The sequence below is a fragment of the Monocercomonoides exilis genome (assembly GCF_001643675.1).
Source record: "Monocercomonoides exilis strain PA203 chromosome Unknown scaffold6-2077815, whole genome shotgun sequence".
Classification (NCBI taxonomy): Eukaryota; Preaxostyla; order Oxymonadida; family Polymastigidae; genus Monocercomonoides; species Monocercomonoides exilis.
In genome coordinates this window covers 376,015-396,828 of record NW_027150551.1, presented here as the reverse complement: position 1 = coordinate 396,828, position 20,814 = coordinate 376,015, and the positions used below count along the sequence as shown (strand labels likewise).

Below are 20,814 nucleotides of genomic sequence, written 5' to 3'. Positions count from 1 at the left end.
TTTCTGCTTCCAAATAATGGGTGGATCACCCACACAAAAATTATTTATTACTTCTGCTAAAAAAAAGCGACAAATGAAATTCCGAGAAGCACGTTATCTTGTCAAAGCCATTTAAATAGCGAAACAAAATATTCTGCGTTTGTAACTTTATTCCAGGACAATGTAAAAATTATGATTTTTTTTTGAGCATTCTTCATTCAATCATTGCCAGTCGAACAACGCATTCAACAAAGACCATATTAATGTGGATAAGAAAAATTCATTGATCTGCTTTTTACAAAACGTCCATTGAATTAAAATATCAAACAAAAAATGAACAATAAAAAAATAATCAAATGAAACAGAGAAAATGAAAAGGAAAAAGAAAAATGTGAAACAACTCGAAATCGAATTCTTTTGGCTCACCCTTTCGAGAGAAAATACAAAAAGTTATCAATGTTTGTCACTGTTTTTCATTTGCAACGATTCAAATTGTTCCAACTCCATTTTCACAAATTTCTTGCTTTTTCTTTGATTGTTTCGAAAATACCTCAAAAGCACTTAAAACGCATCGATATCTGTCCTTGTCGAATGCGGCATATATTGAACATATTTAATGAACTGAAAGTTACAGGTGATCTGAATCTGCCACTTTTTGAAATGGCTTTCAGAGTGGAGCAAAGAATCAGTAAAGCAAATAAAACTGCGTTCGCTTCATAAGCCAAATAATTGACGTGTTTGGCGTTTCCAAAAAGATCGTAAATTCACTTTTTATTCATGAAATTGTTTTGGTATCTTGTTCTTCTGGTTTTTGTGTTGTAGTTGTTTGTCATCGAGAATTAGCAAATCAATAAAATCGGAATCCCTGCAACAAATGAGACAGTAAATTCAAATGAAAAGACACACACCATGCAATACATAAAAAATACATCACTTTTCAGAAATTACTGAAACAGCTCTCAGTTTCTGTTTCAAGAACAGACACTTTTCGAAAAGTTTAAAAATACTCCTCTTCACAAGCATCAGACAATCTCAAAGCATGCATCACATAAAGAACATAAATTAGTCTTTTTTTCACCAGAAAATTACTTGCATGTTTTCCTCCTTTCTCTTGAGTATTTTGTCAATTATCATTTTTTTCTGAAAAGAGGAAGAAATGTTGGGCAATAAACGAAAATGGAAAATGCGTTATCCGGACAGATGACGGCTTCATCAACGTGCCAACTGCTGCACTGCTATTGGAAAAAGTGTTGCAACACTTGTGCAAGGATGCACACAATTTGAGACAGGTTTGCATTGAATGCTGCTTGTTTTTATTGATTTTGTTGTTTTTTCGCTTTGGCAGCGTCTTTTCTGTTGTCTTTGAAAAAGAGCAAATGAAACATGTGTTGCATTATTTTGTGACATCTGTTCGTTGGGTCATTATGGCATTTAAGTTTTTTGGATTTTGTGCAGAAAACAAGACAAATAAAGCACGAATTGCCCTTCTGAACCTTGAACCCATGTGTGACAAGATCTGCAGAAGGATTTGTGTTGCATCGAATGATTTCGTTGCGAAAGGTGTTATATTGGACAGAGAAGCTCAATGGAGGAATTTTTTTTTTAACGGAGCAAAACTCTGTTTTTATAAATCTTCTCCTTTGTCTGCTGAAACAATGGAGTAATTGCAAATAAATTCTACTATTGAATTGAAGTCAGGTGCATTAATGATGAATTGTTTGTTTCTTTCAGTTACGAATAACTGTTTTTAATTTATTTGAATAATTTTTTATAAACGCATTTCTAATCATTTGGCCAGGTTCGATAAAACGCACTAGCTTCGGGATTCTCGTTTCGTATCGCATGTTAATGGATATCCACTTTTCTTGACTTCGATTTGAAAGCAGTTATTCAATCCTTTTGTGATGATATGGAATGCAAGGCTGATGAAATGGACGTGAAAATGAAGCAATGGAGTGGTTTGCACAGGATCGCTGCGAGAAGGTTGTGAAGAGGCATTCTCTGTATGAAGTTGTGAAATGCACTTGCCGTGACATTTAGAAAAGTTCAATTAGGAAAAGAATTGATGGCGCAGAGTTTGGAGGCTGGCAATTTTCTTTTGGAAGGAATGGAAAGGCAAAGAAATTGAAGAGTTGTGAAAGGAAAGATAACTATGCATGATGCAATGAGATAAAGAAGCAAATGATCGGAAAAGAAATGGAGATGAGCAAAAGGAACAGCGCCAAGACATATTATGGATGAATAATCAGAAAATGATCTGCTGCGCCATCTGATATCATTTTGTTGTTCTGAAGGAATCATCGATGACAATTGCAACTGATGCAATTCTGATGGCTGGGTCAGCTGGGAAATGAGTGGGAAAATCTCTTTTGAGCAGAAGGAGAGACAGACACTCGGATGGTGAAGGGAATGCGCAATTCTATGTGAGCTTTCGGAAAGTGGAGCATCTGAGAACTGTCAAATTCGATTTTTTGCCAATTGCAATCTTCTACCCAGTGACATCTGCCTCATGCGCATCAAACTGGATCTGGAGAATCAGGTACTCTCACAGCATCAACACAACTGAAAGCACAGTCGTCTTCTTCTTCTTCGCATGCTTCTTTGTTCCAATAATCAGTTCAGTTGCCATCAACCTCGAGCACTTTTTCCTGTTGTTTGAGTCATCTTCAAGAACAGATGGAAGAGGGAGGCGAGTCTGTCAAATCATCGCTCATTGCTGAAATATCAGACAAAGAAGAACCAGTCGTTAATGAAGAGAAGAGTGATGAATCAGAATCAGAAGAGCAGTCGGAGTGCATGGTGATGCGTATTCTCATATGTTGGAAAAAAAAGCACTTCGAAAAAGTTTAAATTAGTTGAAAACAAATGTTTTTCGTCATCGCTGCGGAACGAAGAGGAACACGTCATTCGTCATCCAGACTATTTCATGGATGCATATCATCTCCCCATTTCTTCCAGTGATATGATATATGTGTATTTTGTTAGAAGCCTCTTTCTCTTTTTCTAATTTACCCCAATGCTCCTTTGGCGATATGCCCAAACCACAATTTCGATTTCTTTCATATCATTTCTCGCTGTTGCATAAACGGTCTGTTCAAGATCTTCTGCTCATTCTTTGCCATCTTCCTCATGAAAGCAAACTTGCTAAACAGAATGAGAAAGGATCTAATAAACACTCAGCAGGCAAAAATTAAGATTTGTTGAAAAAAGCAGAAATGGCTCGTTTAATCTTGTTTGTTTTTTCGACTGTTTTTTTTTTTTTTTTTTTTCCTTGAATTTTCAAAAAGAATTGTTTTTAATCAGAAAAAGAATGATTGTGGCTTTTTTTATTTTTCATTATTTATTTGGCAAATCTTTTCGGCTTTTCAATTTTCCAAAGTTTTCATTCAAAACAAAATGAAAATAAGAATGTTTTTGTTGAACTGTTGAAACAACAATCTTCAGAAAATAATGCAATCACCGTGCATTTTGCAAATTAATCAAAAGTGTTTGAACACAAACAATTCAAAAAGTGAATTTTGTTTGTGGAGAAACAAATGATGAGTGATTATTATTGAAATCACATTTTTCCGTTCGATTTTTTGATTCAAAAATTTGTTAAACATACCAAATAGATGAGTTCAAATAAAGAATCTTTTAAGTTGTGTTGTTCGTCATTTTTCGTTTGAGTGAATCAAATTTTTTTTGTGAAAAATGCAATGCAAAGAACATTAATTCTAAGATTATCCATTCCATAGGAACAAAGTTTGTTGTGATCCAAACTGTGAATAAAAGCAAATGATTTCAAAAACAATCGCCCATGCCCACTTGACAAATGCAAATTTGAAAAAAATCTTTAATTAATACAGTCCAAACCGGATATTAACACATCGAATGTAATCACATTCGTTTATTGTCACATTTTTGTGTGCAAGAACATTTTTCACTTGTTTTTCATTCATTTTCCATTGCATATTATCACATAGTCAAAAATGGATAATCGCATTATGTATTGTTGTGGGTTCATTTTTCAATGAAAAATTTCATTTTTTCGATTTTTCAGAAATGTGTTAAATAAGTCTTAATTTTGTGTGTCAATGACAAAAATTGTTTTCTCAAGTGAAAATTGATTTGTTGTGAAGAATTTGAAAAAAATAAAATAATCGACCAAAAATCAATTATTTCAAAAATTTATATTTTTATCTTTCTGTGGAATGTCACGTCGAATGTTATCACAATCGGTTATAGTTACAAAAAGTCGTGCAAAACCCATGTGATTATATCCGGTTGTGACTGTTTGTGCAATTCTTTTTCTATGCATATTAAAAAAAAATTTTTTTTTTTTTTTTTTTTTTTTTTTTTTTTTTTTATAATTAGAAATGCTGTCTGATTACAAACACAATTAATCAACCATCCCAATTCCACTTTGTTTCAACATTTCATGAATTCAATTTTCAGTTGTTTTTGTTAATCACAGTGCTTCATTTGACTGAGTTTTTAAATCATTTTTAATTTACCAATTTTTGTTTCTGATAAGCTTTTTTAGAAAATATTTCATGAAAATTGAAAACGGAGCTTTATAAAATCAAAATTCGATCCCTTTCAGTATTATGCATGAAAGTCAAAAAAACGAAATTACGTTTCAATTTCTTTTTTCTTTTCTTTTTTTTTTTGTTTGATATCTAATCTTGAAAAAAATAGGTCATTGGAAACACAAATATGATCAAAATAATCCATTTCAGTAAAAATTTTGAGCAACAACAAAAAAAAGAGCTGATTAAAATTGAATAAAGAAAAAAAAGGAGTTTGACAACTCAATAAAATTTCTGACTGCTTTTAATCAAAACTTGAAAATATGACTGATCCTTTTTGAAATCATTCTTTTGTTCGAGTTTTGATCAAAATACAGTTTTCAATGGGATTTTGAAAAATTGAGTTTTAACTGAAAATACTTATTGTTTATGATGCAGTTATTGCAAAAACATAAATTTCACAAAAATCCCATTGAGATATAAATTTTGATCAAAACTCGAACGAAAGAATGATTTCAAAAAGGATCAGCCATATTCTATTTATGAACTGATAAATTACAACGTTGAATTTGGATGTTTGATCTTTAGAATTCTTCAAAATTATGCAAATCTTATGTTTTCACCTGAAAATCAAATCGAAAAAATAATTTCGATAATAATTGTTCGATTTTTTTTTAAAAAATATTTTTTTTGGAATGATATCAATTTCTGATTTAATTTTCTGCCGAAAAATAATTTTTTTATTTCGATCATTCCTTTATATAAGTGACAATGTTGGATTAATCAGAAAACATTCCGTAAAATGGACTTGATCTGAAAAACGAATGAGAGTATTGATTCATTTTTTTATAAAAATGTCAAAAATTATGTAATTATGGATATTGAAGATCAGAAATGTGAATGAAACCTTCTAACAGTGTATAAATTGGGTATTTGTTTTTAAATGTTATGAAAATTCTAAAACTTTGCTCAGCATGGATAACGACATGGGATATGCTTTGTTTTTGCTGTTATCTGAGCAAAAAAGAAAATAAATAACTGTAAAGTTCTGCGAGATTCAGAGTTTACATATTTGAAACATTATAAATTTAAACAGAAAAAACACATGTATCCAATATTTCTTTTGTTTGCAACAGCTTTTGCAATTAGAAATTGTGAAGAAATTGAATGCTGCGAAGATGATGGTTCTGCCCCATTGGCAAGTTTGTTTCAAATAACGTTGATTGATAATTTAATTTCATTCATTTTAAAGATGCTCTGTTTCTCCCTGGATTCGGTTTGGGAGGATTTGGACTTGGAATGCCATTCGGGCTCGGTGGATTGGGATATGGTTTGGGCGGTCTGGGCTATGGTCTTGGAGGACTTGGATATGGGCTGGGAGGATACGGAATGGGGTACGGCATGGGATACGGAATGGGATACGGCCTAGGAGGTTATGGACTTGGAGGGCTTGGATATGGATTAGGTGGAATGATGCCTTTTGGATTTGGAATGATTTAATACTTTTTTTTACAAAAAATTTACAACCTAAGTAATAATTTCAACTTCGCCTATTTTATTTTTTTAAAATAATTTCACAACACACATATTTGTAATGTTAAAGAAATTATTTCCACATTCTGTAAATAAAAAAATTTCACTTACAAATGAAAAGGCATCAAAAGACTAATGAAAGATTGTATATGTTTGAAGCAATCTTTTTTTCAAAAATTTCATTTATTAGATAAAATAAAAGCATAAGGAGCATAAATTAATTTATCAACACAATGTTGTAAATATTAACAAACAAAATGCTTGAAGTAATTATTGATTACAACGAGCCAACAATTACAAAAATTAATTTTAAAAAAGAAACGAAAAAATCGAGAAGTGAATTTAAAAAAGAAAAGAAAAAAAGAAAAAGAAATGATGTTGTGAGCAGAAAATATTCCATTTTCCCCTAAACTGCATATCTGCAAAATCTCTTCCGCTTGATTGCGCTGTTTAATATATGTATTTACATTAACTTTTCAAATAAAAAATTTTTTAACATTAAGAACTGAATTATGATTATAAATTCACATTCATTCATCTTTGCGTGTTGAAAATACATCGATCTTTTCATCATCATCACTGTAGAAATCACTATCACTCCAATCATCCTCGCTGTCGCTCCATTCTTCTTCGTTCTCCATCTCTTTCTCTTCGGCAAGTCTTTTTGCTTCCTCCTCAGCCTTATCTTCTTTGTAATCAATGTAGCATTCTCTGCACATCATGATAAGGTAAATGGCCACAAGCAGCACAACGACAGACGCTAACACAATCACAACAATCAAAAACGTATCCAGTTTTGGTGCAACATACGGAGGTATCTTCATAAACCCGTAATCAATATACACCCACTTGTTCTTAATTTGTATGTCTCGTTTCGGATTGACTTCTTTTGCTGTCGAATTTGTTCCAGAAATAAAAGTCAGCTGGTCGTTGAGGAGTTTTGCTGAAAGCTCCATTGAAATCCTGTTTGTTACGATAAAGTCGCTGAGAGGAGGGACAAACGAATCGGGATAATCGGGATCAAGCATAGAGAGATTCAAAGTGATGGGGTACTTAAAGTCTGGAAGATCATCGTAAGCTGATGGCGTGTAGTTCTGAAATGAATGAGAAGGATGATTTTATATATTGAAATAATTATATTCATATAAAAATAAGCAATGATAAAAAATATAAAAGCTCAATTTGAAAGCCAAAAAACGGTTCACATTAATAAGCAAACCAATTCCTTTGCAGAAAAATACTTCTTTTCCAAAACCAGTTTATTGTTTTTCATGCGATTGAAATTCACCAAGCGCGCTTCAACATCCATTTTCACTTTGTCAGATATCATGAAAATGATGTCTCCGCCTGTTGACACAATGGTTGTTTCATTGAGAATGTTACCTGTTACACGACCATATCCCTAACACAACCAAACAAACAAATAAAGAAAAATGTTTTTCAAACATTAAAGAATTGAAGTTCATAATATAAATGTGTGCATTTAAGATGTGCAAAGATTTCAAATTAATCAAAAAAAAATTCTTTCATATTTTCATGCAAAAATTTGTATGCAAACCTGAGGTTGATCGCTTGTAATATTTCCTGTTTCGAATTTGCATTCGACACCAAAAGTCAATTCCATCTCCTTGTCCTTCTCCCACTTGATGCAGTATGCATTCTTATTTGACTCCAGCTCCTTTGCTGAGCATTCTGACGCTGGATTTGTTACAACCAGCTCGCATTGGACATCTCTAAGCTTGTCGCAATAAACCATCTCTTCATCTTCATCATCGTCGTCATCATCATCACTCTCATCCACTTCTTCTCCTCTTTCTTTTGCTTCGTTTTTTAATAATCTACCTTGATGATACGCATATGCGTAGCACTTACAAGTACGGTTTGGATCTGATGCCTGAATTATTAAAAATAATTGAACAATAATCACATTCAATAATCAAAGAATGAGCAAAATTGGAAAAAAAATATTTTTTTGAAAGTTATCATTAAAAATTAAAAGCTAAAATAAACAAAAATTGCATTTTGCTAATTGGTTTATTTCAAATGAAAACGAACTCCCTGAAACAATTTCATTTTTAAACTTGTAACATACATCATCCCATTCTCCAAGATAGCACTCTGAGTATTGGCATGAAATTCCAAAATATCCAGGCAAGCATTTGCAATAAGGTTCATTACTTCCGTCTCGTAATTCTCTTGTTCCATGATAACATTCCACGTCGCATGCATCACCTTGAAAACCTCGCTCACAAACACAACGTGTTCCGTCAAATGTTCCATTTGCACATTTAACACTACAATCCGAAGATGTATAATTCTCGAGGCAATGACACTGACTTGGAAGAAGTCGAGGATCATAATAGCCTTGATCGCAATAAATATCGCAGAATGGTCCTTTCCAATGTTCATTACAATTGCAAAATCCTTGATTAAGAACTCCGTTATTACACGTATATTGGCAAGATTCTCCAAAGTAATTTCCAGTACACGTACATTTCCCGTTCACGTAAGTTCCATGCCCATTACACGTTGGATCAACATTTTGAGTTTTGTTTTGAGAATATGCACTTTTGTTTTCAGAAGTGTTAAGCCCAAGACGTTCGCTAAGAAAGTGTTGTGATTTTGAAGTGGAAATTGTATGAGCTGTCTTTTTAATAGTCTTCCAGCCTTCTTTTGTAACTTTATAAGCTCTTGATAGCAAATTGAGCAAAGGATTTCCTCCTTCATCAACAGCTTCATTCCACACTTTTCTTAGTGGATTTCTTTGTTTATATGGCTCAAAAAAATCAACTGCTGAAAGCAGAGACACAATAAATAAGATGTGGAGAAACATTGTTACCCATACTTTTTTCTTTGTTCTCAAATACTCCGAAATTAGACATTGATTTCAAGAAAATTTTCAAATGAAAATGGAAATTGAAAAAGAGTCCATAAAATATTTTGAGATTTCACACTAAATTTGAATAATACCCATAAAATGTTACAAATCACAAAGGAAATTTAATATGTTTGTTTTTTTTCATGAAAAGAGAGTAAAACCCAAAAATTTTCACATTTATTTTGTAGATCTCAATATATATTAACAAGAAGAACCGGATGCATAATAGTCTGACAGAAACTGAGACGGCAAAGCAATGTAAAGATAGTGAAAGAAATCAATCTCGTAGAAGAAGAAGTGAAGGTGAAAAGCATCATCGTCATTCAAATAAAACTCTTAAGAATGCAACAACTATCGTGTCTGATGATTCTTATCCATCAGCAGAGCTTCTCTCATGTTCACATATGAAACAACAAGAGAAAACAACAATATCAAAGAGCTTTGACAGCGCCATTCAACCAACCCATGACGAAGATGCCATAAAGAATAGAACTGATGAAGAGAATCTGGAACAGCGCGACAAAATCTCTTATGCGAAAAAACGAAAGTTCAAAAGTGGTCAACAAATGGAACTTGATGATTTGAAAAGAAAATCAAGCATAGAAAAAAAACAATCATCTGAATATTCTTCTCTGTACGAAAGCAAAGAAAAACATCAAAAATCAAATGCTTTTCACGATTCAGAAACATTTTCAGATGAATTGGATCAAATAAAAAATGAATCAATCAATTCAAAACGATCTCAAGTGAGAAGTGGAAACGTTGTTCAAAAGCGAACGATATCGTCGCAAACTCCAAATATCCGAATGCTAAGATCATCAGGACTCGTTAGAGTTGAGAAAGATAAAATTATAACATTATCGCTTAAGAAATCTGCTTCTACGCATCTGAAAAATGGATCAAGTGTTGGAAAAAGTTATGAATCGAAAAAGATAGTGTTGAATGAAAAGCTGATTGAAGAAAGGGAAAGAAAGGAGACTGATCAAGATAACAATTCTTTACAAGACGAAAGTATTCAATGTGCAATGCCTTCTCAGAACGATAGATATTCCAAGCACATGATGGAACCAGAAAAGAAGAGCGAAAAAGGTAACAATATTTCTGAAGAAGGAAGCAAACGCGGTAAAGCAGAAGACAGCATTGAAGGCGAAGATAATCGTGGAAACGAAGGTGATATGGTAGAAGAAAGAATGACTTTTGAAGAGAAAATGAAAGAGAAAGAGAAGCGGGAAGTAAAAGAAGAGAAAGAAGAAAAATATAAAAGTGAGATGATTGCAGCGGATGTGCGAATGGATGGAGTTCTTTGTGAAGCAGAAAGTGAAGGTGATAAAATGGTGTTTTCAACTGACAGAAAAGAAGAGAAAATAAAGTCGAGCTGTGACAACGTCTCACAAAACATACAAAAGATACAAAGACTGCCTTTATCGAGAGAAGCAAAAGAAAAAATCGTTCACATAAGTTTGAAAGGAAAAGAAGAAGCTAATGAAATTGACGTATCTACAATGAAAGAGACTCATTTGAAATGCAGCAGAGATAACTTTGAAATTGAGAAAGATTCATCAAACACGACTGTGAAAGGTTCTTGCAGCAAACAAGGTTACACAGAAGCTGTTGAAGGAAACCATCAAAGCACTCCAGAAATAAGATTCAAAGAATACAACCTTTTTTTCACCAGCAACAAGCCTGCAACAGAGAAGAAAAGCGATGTTTCAAAAGCAAATTGCAGAAAAGAAGATTTCCATTCAGAAAATCACATGAAGTTCGATTCAGACATCTGCTTTGGAAAAAGTGCTAGTGAAGAAGCAGCGCAAAAGCAGTTTATCAAAAATGGCTCAACTTCATCTTGTTCTTTGTTACCGAACTCTGGCTCTGCCTCAGCATCTTCATTGCCTTCGATTTTACCTTCACCTAATTCGTCAATTTCTTCACTTGATCCTCTTTTGGAGTCGCTTTCTTCTTTGCTCCCACGCACATTGAGTATGCCCACATCAGCAAAGTCGAGTGCTTCAGTTGTGAATTCATCGCCATCTTCGTTGTCAACTGTGTCTTCATCAACCCCATTGCCATCACATTCCTCCAGTGTTTCATCAGCTTCGTTGTCAAACAGTTGTGCTTCATCGTCTCCAGTTTACAGGTCATTTACCTTCGCCCTGCCGTCTGCCAATCTCGATCCCAAGGCATCTTCAAGCTCCGGTTGCCCCACACAAAATTATCCTTTGTTCACGCGGGTGAAAATCACTCTGAATCACACACCGCCACCAAATTCACCAGCCACCCGCTCTCCTTCGCTGCCATCACTGCCATCACAGTCATCACAGCCGTCTCAGCTATCACAACCATCACAAACACCACAACCACCACAGCCGTCTCAGATGTTTCATTCGCCACAGACACCACGCCAGCCGCCAATATACTCTCCACTGGCTTCTATGTCGCTTTCCTCGCCGTTCACCTTTGCAAGTTCTGGTTCAGAGGCACATTCATCCACAAAGATCAACAACAACAACAACAGTATCACTAATGCTGATGCATCGAAGCAGGCCTTGTCTGCGTTGTCCCTGTTCAAAGAAAGCATAACTGAGATGGTTACACCAAGTTCATCCTCTGCGACCCCATCTTCTCCATCTACAGTGCTTTCTGTGCTTACCCCGCCTGCTTTGTTTCCACTTGCAAAGATACCTCAGTCCACATCTTTGTCACCCGCTCCAATCAAAATGGAATCGCCCTCTTCAATGCCCCTTTCAAACGAGCTGCACTCACCTGCCTCGTCAATGTCGAGTCTTTCACTGGCTTTGAATTCATCAGTGGCGCCTTCTTCATTTGTCTCCCAGTCAAACTCACCGCTGATGCTGAAGTCTCCATTGCTGGAGAATCCTTTGTCTGCGATGAATGGGTCGTATTCAGCACTTACACTATCACCATTAGCTTTGTCAACAGCATCGTCAACATCCATGGCATCTTCATCACCAGCATTGCAATCGTCGTCAGATTCATCCAAACAGTCCTTGTTCAATTCTGCTTCTTCGCTTTCAGCGAACTTTGATTCAATTTCAATGTCTCACTCAAATCTGTCTTCTTCTTTCTCTCCGATTTCTGCTTATCATCCGACACCATCAGCTTCTCGATCAACCAGTCAGTCTTTATCCCCATCCAGATTCTTGTCAACTGCAGAACAAAGCAATTCTCTATTCAAATCCCCCAAAGCGTCTTCTTTGTTTCCGCATTCAACTATACAAAATATTTCTTTTCCAGATCCTTCTTCTTTTTCCAATCTGTCTTCTTCTGCTTCAACTCCGTCTAATTCTTATTCACTTTCTAATTCTGGTTCGTTGCAATCTGGTTCTTCTGATCAACCTTCTCTTCCTCCGCATATACCTTCTTTAAGTTTATCTTCTTCTGTATCCAACCCTTCTACTCCTCTTTCTTCTTCTTCATCTTGCACTGATGCTGATGGAACTGATGCTTTGCCATCTTCTGCACTTGCGTCTTCTGCTTCTTCTACTGCAGCTGAAAACACTGCTGTTGCTTCCTCTTCTTCTTCTTCCTCCTCCTCTTCTTCCTCCTCTTCCTCCTCCTCTTCTTCTTCTTCCTCTTCCTCTTCTTCTTCTTCTTCTTCCTCTTCCTCTTCTTCTTCTTCTTCTTCCTCTTCCTCTTCCTCTTCATCTTCTTCTTCCTCCTCTTCCTCCTTTTCTTCTTCATCTTCATCATCGTCTTCCACTTTTTCCGATACTTCAAGCACATCTTCGTTTCTGTCGTTTCTCTCGTCTTCAGAGTCGTCCACCCAGCCGTCTTCGCCTTTGTCTTCAAGTGGGAAGCCGATGAGTAAAACGAGAAGAAGACTGGCGAAATTGGAGAGAGAAACATTTCGGCTGTCTGGCTGGACGAAAGACTCGTCGAAGACTCGAACAGCAGCAATGCCTGCTAAGAGGAAAAAAAGTAGTGTCATTGAATTTGAGAGACAGATGGAGATGTACAAAGAAAATGAAGGAGATGAAAGCGATGAAGGAGAAGTGGATAAGCAGTTTGGAAGACTGCATCGAGAAATTGAATTGTCTCGAAGGAAATCTCTGCTTTGTAACAGCATGAGAAAAAGGAAATTCAGTATTCAGAATGACGACTCAGACTCACAAACGCAGGTTGTGTCAGAAATTGAAGATAAAATATCAGACAAAGAGAAAAGATTTGAGCTCGAGGAAGGAGAAGAGATGAGCGAAAGAGGAGAAAACAGAGGTGAAGCTGGGAAAGAAAGCGAAGAAGGCCAAAATGGAAAGAAGGCCTTTGAGTATGCCAACGATGTCTACACCGCAGCTGGTCAGTCCGTGCAGAAAGGCCGTTATTCATTGCGGTGCTCGACTTCAGAGCAGCTCAGACCGGCACACTCGCATCATCAGCTTTCAGCTCAGAAGAAAGAAAGAAAAGAGGCGGCACAGAAAAGAAATGGAAAAGAGGCAGAAATAAAAAGGGAAGAGAGTAGTTTAGTGAAAGATGAAGGAGAGAAGAAGAATTTTGATGGAAAGCCGAATGGGACGAGGCAAGAGGAGAAAGCGTGGGAAAGAAAAAGGAATACGATACGCGAGCAAAAGCGAAGGAAGCGACGAAAAAGAGCTGGATGTGGCGCAGATGGGAGCGATGGCGGAGAAGAAGATGGGGAAGGGAAAAGTCGTCATAATAAAGATAGCTCAGCCTCTGGCAGCAGGCACAATATGCGTGCGAGGAACAGGAGACGAGGCCAGAAAGACAGCCGGCGAGAGAAAAGCGGAAGTTCAGAAAGCAACTCTCATCATCGGCGAGGACATCATCGCAGGCACAATCGGCACCGCCACCATCACTCTTCGAGTACTTCACATTCGTCAGATTCAGAGGAGTCAAGATCTTCGTCTGTCGAGTCGTCAACATCAACATCAGGGCTTTCTTCAGCATCGCGCTTTATTCGGTCTGTGAAAAAGGCAGACATTCATCCTGTTCACGTGGATTCTTCGATCACATTCTCCTCTTCTGTTGGAGGTCTTTCACAAATTGTGTCTGCACTGCACGAGATGATTGTGCTGCCTCTGCTTTTTCCAGGACTCTTTAGGCAAGACCAAGGTCATTCGCATTCACATTCGCACACATCGTCTATGTCTTCGCCACCAAAAGGTGTTCTGCTTTCTGGACCGCCAGGGACAGGGAAAACGCTTATTGTTCGCGCATTGGCAGCCTCTTGTCAAAAGGCATTTGGATTGGATGATAGTCACATTAACGATCAAATGGACAGCGAAGATGAAGATGGAAAGGACAAAAGTTCAAAGCAAAAATTGGTTTATAAAAGAAGTCGTCCATTTAAGCACCCCCACACACAGATGATGACTCATTCGCTGTCAGAACCATACGAAGAAGTGGAAAGTTCACTTTCTATGAACAAGTCGAACAGACATCATCATCAAAACAGCTATCCAGCTTTTGAAAGAGTTGATTTCTACACAAGACTCAGAAATTCGTTTCATCATCATGACTTGGAAAGGGAAGTGCATGCAACAGCTGGATCTTCATCTTCTTCGACATTTATCAGGCCACAGGCGTTGAACAGGCCGATCACATTTTTCATGCGAAAAGGTGCGGATGTGCTATCAAAGTGGGTGGGGGAAACAGAAAGTCAGCTGCGTCTTTTGTTTGAGGCAGCCAAGCGTTGTTCGCCATCCATCATCTTCTTTGATGAGATCGATGGATTGGCGCCGGTTCGATCTTCTCGGCAGGACCACATCCACTCCTCGATAGTGTCGACGCTGTTGTCTCTGATGGACGGACTGAGCGATCGAGGAAGTGTTCTTGTGATTGCTGCTACAAATAGACCTGATGCTGTCGATCCGGCACTTCGAAGGCCAGGAAGGTTTGATAGAGAGTTTGTTGTCCCGCTTCCTGATGAGCAAGGCAGAAGAGAGATTTTGGAGATTCATACACGCGGATGGAAATTTGAAGAGGATGAGCGGGAGACGGTTGATAAAGGAAAGATAAGCACACAGCAAAGAGCTGGCTCCATTGGTGGAAATAACAAAAACGAAGAGATTCGTAACAAAGACGATGCTTATGGAAAAAATCGTCAAAAATTGTTTGGTAATTCGAAAGAAGTTCTTTCAATGCCACATTCGTCACCATCACCACCTTCATTGTTTATTTCATCTGGAAAATCACTCCATTCATCCAGAGCGTCATCACTGTCACCATCATCACCATCACCTTCATCGTCGTCAGTGCTAGCAGAAGTGTCTAGAATGACTGAGGGATGGTCTGGGGCCGACCTCCAGGCGCTGTGTGCTGAGACACTTCTGCGCACTCTGAGGCGAACGCACCCACATTTGTATCACTGGAGAGAAAGAGAGGAAGGAAAAAAGAAGAGCTCAAAGGTGGATGAAATCACATCTGAAACGTCAGAACAGCAGTCATACAACAAAGCAATGTGTAAATCAGGTAGAATATGTGGCCCATCGAAAGTGGGCAAGGCAGGATTTGTTGTTGATTCAACACTTGTTAAACCAACGATTGAGGATTTCAGAGAAGCAATGGCTGACATTGTTCCTTCAATACTGAGGGTTGCACCGTCCTCTTTGTCGTTTCATTCACTTTCTTCGTCAGCACTTTATCAACAAATGACTCAAGCTTCATTGTCTTCTCTATCAACCCTCACATCGTTTCCACATCCGGCTGTCAGTGCTGACCATTCACCAGAATTAGAGAGTCAACATAACGCTATTTGTAGTATAAGCACTAAAGGTCAGTCCGTCCAATTGTTTGAAAATTCTGGAAATGGAGAATTTGAGATGGAGAAATACAATTCTCCATTCTCTTCTCAAGCACTTCAGAACATACTGCTGCAAGAACTTTATTTGGGAGTTGATGCGTTCTTCACACCTTCGTCAGCTGCTTTATCCAATCAAATAGTGTCTTCAACAAATTTTATTGAGCAGTTGCAGGTTTCAGATTTGTCTTCATCGAATGAACTTTCTTCGGCTGATTTAATGCAGCCCTCGCCACAATCAACCCCCTCACCTTTTTCGGATTTGTCTCCGCCTTTGCCAGCATCACCTGCTCCAGTATTGCCTCCAACAACGTTTTCCAACCCGATTCTATTTCATCCACCAATGATTTTGTTCTGTGGGCAGTCTGGTTCAGGGCAGGATGAGTTAGCAACATACTTTTTGTCAAAACTTCATGAAACACACAGCATTCATCCTGTTTCACTTACAGAGATTTTGTCTGGTATTCCTCCTGTTGTTATTCCACCTCGTTCTCTGTCAAAGAAGAAGACTTCTGGCAAAGGATCTTCTTCATCACCGAGCTTGTCTTCGGCTTCTCCTTCGTCGTCTTCATCAATGGCATACATTCAGTCTTTACTTTCCTCACCCATTAATTCATCATCTGATCAGTCAGAAATGCCGAAGACAGCCGAAGAAGCGCTTTCACGTGTTGTTCTGCGCTTCTCACTGAATACACCACCCATCACAAGCTCATCTTCATCCACAACTTCTTCATTCCGATCTTCTTCTGTTTTGTTTATTCATCGGATTGATTTGTTGTGGGAAGGACTTTCAGATCCTTGCAGAATTATTTTGGTCGATGTCATCAAACGCACTCTTTCAGCTTTATCATATTTAAGTGACGTGGAATCTGTTGAGCAGACTTCATTTTTCAATTCTTTTCCAACGGCATCTCCTTCATTGTCACCTTCATTGTCTCCATTAATGAATGAGACACCACTGTCACAAAGTAGCCAAATATCAGATTGCATGTCTGTCAATACTTCTAATGCATCCTCACCTTCCTCATCTAACGCAACTCCATTCTTCACGCCCAATCCCACTCCTTCTACATCTCCGTATTCGTCCTCTCCTTCAGTTCTACAAACTTCATTGCAATCTCAGAATTCAGAAGCATTTCCTCGCCATGTAATTTTGTTGACATCTGATAGTCCATTTTTGTGTCTTCCCACAGAAATAGCTTCTTTCTTTCAATCACCCTTTGCACAAACACTTCAGCTCACTGCTTTGAAGCGTATTCCATATAAGTGCCCTCTTGGCCCTTCCAATTTGAATACTGAAGGTGATCCCCCTATGGATCAATCAAAATCAGCATCACCTTCGCCAGACACTCAAACAATTCACTCATTGGAAGGTTCGCCTGCATTGTTGACAAATGATTATCCATCTCACTCTATTATGTTGACTCCGTCAACATTAAGCTTTCATCTCTCATCGCCAAGTCATTCTTCTCTGCTCTCCTTTTTCTCCTTTATTTTGTCGTCACTTGTTCAGACTGCTTTTGTGGAGTATAGCAGATTATTAGAGAAGGTGAATGCTATTAAAGCTAAGGAAATGAATGCCATTGGCGACTCTGCTGCTGGAGAGACTGTGAAGCAGCAGGTAAAGGATTACAAGCAAGAGAGAGATGAAAGTGAGCAAAGCGACTCGATCAATTCTTCTTCATTGCAATCTGTTGATGCATCTGATACATCAACAAGGTTGTCAAACAGTTCTTCTTCTCCTTCTTTTTACACTGCGTCCACAACATCGTCTGTGTCCTCTGATTCGTCCTTCTTTATGCACTCGTCAAAAGTGAAGCAAAGTTCATACTTACGCGAATTGAGGATTTTATGTCGGGCAGCAGTGCAAAAGGCAATGAAAATGGCTAAGTTCAAAACATTTGATGAGCAAATGATCGAACTTTTAAGATGGAAAGAAGACAAGGAAAGATTTGTTGTAGGGGCAGTGAAAGAAGGTGAATGGCAGTGTGAAGAGTTGCCATCAGGAGAGCCTTCTTTCACACAGTCTGCTGCGAATCAGACGATTTCTGCAGACAAAGCTGATATTGAAAATGATGTTGAGAAAGATTTGTATAAGCAAAATGAGCAGAACACAAGCTATGGTAACAGATCGGAAGAGGAGAATTCCGATTTCAATCTTGCGAGGAGCAATGCAAAGCTCTCGAATTCAAAAAACATTACAAGTCTTAATGAGAGCCAGGACAGTTCATCGCACAACTCATCAACTTCAGTCTTGAGTAGATACGAGACGCGTCTTGCTGCTTTAAGCAGTTGTGGAGAGAAGAGTAAGGACTTTAGAAAAGAGCAGAAAAAAACAGATAGAGAGAAAGATATGGTTATTCAAAGGTCTTTTAATGTGAAAAGACTTGCAGATGCGGAGCACGGGGCTCGCCGAACATCGCAGACCTCGTCTCCTTTTCTTTCATCACTTGGCGTATTTTCTCCAACATCACTAATGCTAACTGATCTAACGTTTCCGAATGATCCATTTCACCATCCTTTTGAATACAATGACCTCCCGCAATTGATCCAGTCAGAGTCTGACGATTCGAAAGACAATGATGAATGTCATTCGTCAGTTGATGCTGGTTCATTTGGTGTAAGTCCGCCAACTTCAGCTGGATTGTTGGCAAAAAAAACGAAGGATGATCCTAAAAAACAAAGTGCAACAAACAAGAATAACAAAAAAATCGAGCAAAAAAGCATAAATTCGTTTTCACAAGCTTCTGGTTTTTCGACTGTTCAGGTGGTATCTTCACCTTTTATGGATTCAAAAGCCTCTGCTTCAAGTTCCTCATTGTCGAAGCAGTCAAATCTCACAAATTCATCATCTCTGAATTCCAGTTTACCATTTTTTGAGCAAACACTTAAAGAGATGCCTCGATTGATCACATCTGATAAAGCTGAATATGTGGTTATACCACCACCTCCGATTCAGCTGGAGACGCCTCCACTTTTGCTTTTAAGTGATGTGATGGACGGAATTGATCACAATATGTTCGAAGATGTTGCACAGTTTGTATCGACATTCTATCAAATGCGAAAGATTATTATATCCTTTGCAAGCGGAAAGGATGAGTGGCTTTGGTTGATTCGCTTTCGTCAGTTCAGGAATAAAGAGGAAGTCTTTTTTAAAGGTGAATGTTTGAAGCGCATCACAAATAGATTTGGATGTTTAAGTGGTGAGAATGGTGAAGCAAAAGGTCGAAGTACAAAACGCATCACAACTTCAAAAAGGAGAATACGAGTCAGTAAGTTACAAACGACTTCTTTGGTTTCACAAAAGGAAGAGATGAACAACCATCAAGACGATAAAGTTGGACAACAGTTGTTGCCTGTCTCAGAAATGGTGGAGATACGCCAGTCTGCCAAAGCCACAGCGTGGCGTGTATCTGATTTGATTGACTTTATTGAAAACGAAACAGAACAATGGAATTCGAAAATTGTTGAAAAATGCGCCAAGTATCGAAGTAAAAGAATTCTGAGAATTAAAAGAGATGAAGAGCGAATGAAAGAGATCGAAAAGCGAAAAAGGGAAAAAAACAAGAAGAGACAAGAAAGAGAGGGGAAAATACAGAAAAAGAATGAGACAAGGCATCTACAAAAGAGAAAGAAAGAAGAGAAAAAGCTCCGGCGTATCAACTCTGGAATGCAACTGCACATTGATGCAAAACAGCCTTTGGCTCCTACTCAACAAAAAGCACAGCCATATGACCCAAAAGATGCAGATGTCAATCTCTCATCTTCTGTGAATCAAACTCTGTTACCGTCATCGAACTTTTCCCTTTCTTCGTGTTCACTATCTGCTCCATTACCTGTAAATGTATCATGCCCAGCTTCTTCGCCAGCTTCCTCTTCTTCCTTTATGAATCATCTTCCTTCTCCTTTGCTTTCTCCATCGTCTAGTGGTTCCTTTTCTCCACTTTCTTTGTCAGGTATTTCTCCTTTATCTTCTTTCTCCTCTTCTCCTCTTGCATCTTCATCTTCATCATCTCCAATTGCCATATCTTCCATTCCTCCTTCTTTCACTCCTTCTTCGTCTCAGCAATCTGCTTTTTCTCCTTCATGTTTCACTTTTCCTTCATCAAAGCTGGCAATGCTTGTGAATTATAAGTTTAAGCTTTCATCTTATCAACAATCGATGCTTACTCAAGTTGCTGAATTCTGTGCAGATCGGATTGAAAAGCACATTTTCTGTTCAGATCTTAATGGTCCATTGCAAGGAAAAATTTCAACACCTTTATTTTCAAAATCTGCTCCTCAGACTGTGTCCTCGCAAAAAAATTTGAAGACTCTATCTTCATTAGCTTTCAGTTCTTCTACTCGCCCTTCATTTCCTGCCGCTGCTAACCTGTCCAATTCAAGTAGGCGCCGCTCTTTTAGGCTTAATGAACTCATCGGATTTGGTTGCAGCCTGCAGCAGACTGTTTGCCAAGCTTTGTCTGCATTTATTTCTCAAATGCCTCTTCAAAAGAACGATCAAGGCTGGAACACAACAGATAGTGAAGGTGATGCCACCTTCAGAAGAATTATTGATTTTTTGATGTCGCAAGTGACAAATATTGTCGAGATGGCTACAAAATCTCAAGAACATTGACCCATTTATTAAATGTATCAGATAATATTGCACTGTCACTCTAATATTAGCTTTTTGCGAAAAGTCTTAATGAATTTTTATTTTTCACTCTTTTTTTAAAATCCTTCGACATTTTAATTTATGTCCAATCACACAAACAAAAGTTATGATTCTTTTTTTTAAATTGCCCCTCATTCATACTGGTTTTTACCGTCATTCATTCATATTCGTTCACATTCATACACTTCCATTCGCTTTTTTATCACGCCCCACTTACCATCCCATGTGCTTTTATGAGTACATTTTTCGAAATGAAATAATAAGTGGCGCAAATTACGTTTGCAGCTGTGCTTATTTTGATTGCTCTTCGTGTTGCAACGAGTTTGTATGAGAATTTGAATTTTGCGCCATAGTTTTGCCCTGTCCTATTTTTCAATCGAGCAATTATCATAATTCAAATGTTTTTATTATGGCCACTCCATGCCAAAATATTAAGTGTATTGTGTGCTGTTAAAATTAAAAGACAATAACATAAAACCTCCAA

General features: G+C 37.6%; 3 protein-coding genes across 3 annotated transcripts; 2 read left to right on the top strand and 1 right to left on the bottom strand.

The window, feature by feature from the left end:
* The first annotated feature begins 5,370 nt into the window (after positions 1-5,370).
* Positions 5,371-6,233, top strand: MONOS_1434 (uncharacterized protein). The gene is made up of 2 exons (XM_067867135.1): positions 5,371-5,692; positions 5,743-6,233. The coding sequence occupies exons 1-2, from the start codon at positions 5,596-5,598 to the stop codon at positions 5,988-5,990; spliced, it is 345 nt and encodes a 114-aa protein (XP_067733725.1). The 5' UTR covers positions 5,371-5,595; the 3' UTR covers positions 5,991-6,233.
* Positions 6,234-6,244: 11 nt separating this feature from the next.
* On the bottom strand, positions 6,245-8,905 carry MONOS_1435 (putative teneurin; the record flags this gene model as incomplete). Its single annotated transcript, XM_067867146.1, has 5 exons — positions 6,245-7,117; positions 7,243-7,425; positions 7,582-7,917; positions 8,116-8,816; positions 8,869-8,905. 5 exons carry the CDS (start codon positions 8,903-8,905, stop codon positions 6,554-6,556), a joined length of 1,821 nt encoding a protein of 606 aa, XP_067733724.1. The 3' UTR covers positions 6,245-6,553.
* Positions 8,906-9,119: 214 nt separating this feature from the next.
* Positions 9,120-20,291, top strand: MONOS_1436 (putative AAA family ATPase; the record flags this gene model as incomplete). Its single annotated transcript, XM_067867156.1, has 1 exon — positions 9,120-20,291. The coding sequence occupies one exon, from the start codon at positions 9,120-9,122 to the stop codon at positions 20,289-20,291; it is 11,172 nt and encodes a 3,723-aa protein (XP_067733723.1).
* Positions 20,292-20,814: the final 523 nt, after the last annotated feature.

Coding starts and splice junctions, on each gene's coding strand:
- MONOS_1434 (XM_067867135.1), top strand. CDS start 5,596: ATGTATCCAATATTTCTTTTGTTTGCAACAGCTTTTGCAATTAGAAAT. Junction 5,693..5,742: donor TGGTTCTGCCCCATTGGCAA/GTTTGTTTCAAA, acceptor TTCATTTTAAAG/ATGCTCTGTTTCTCCCTGGA.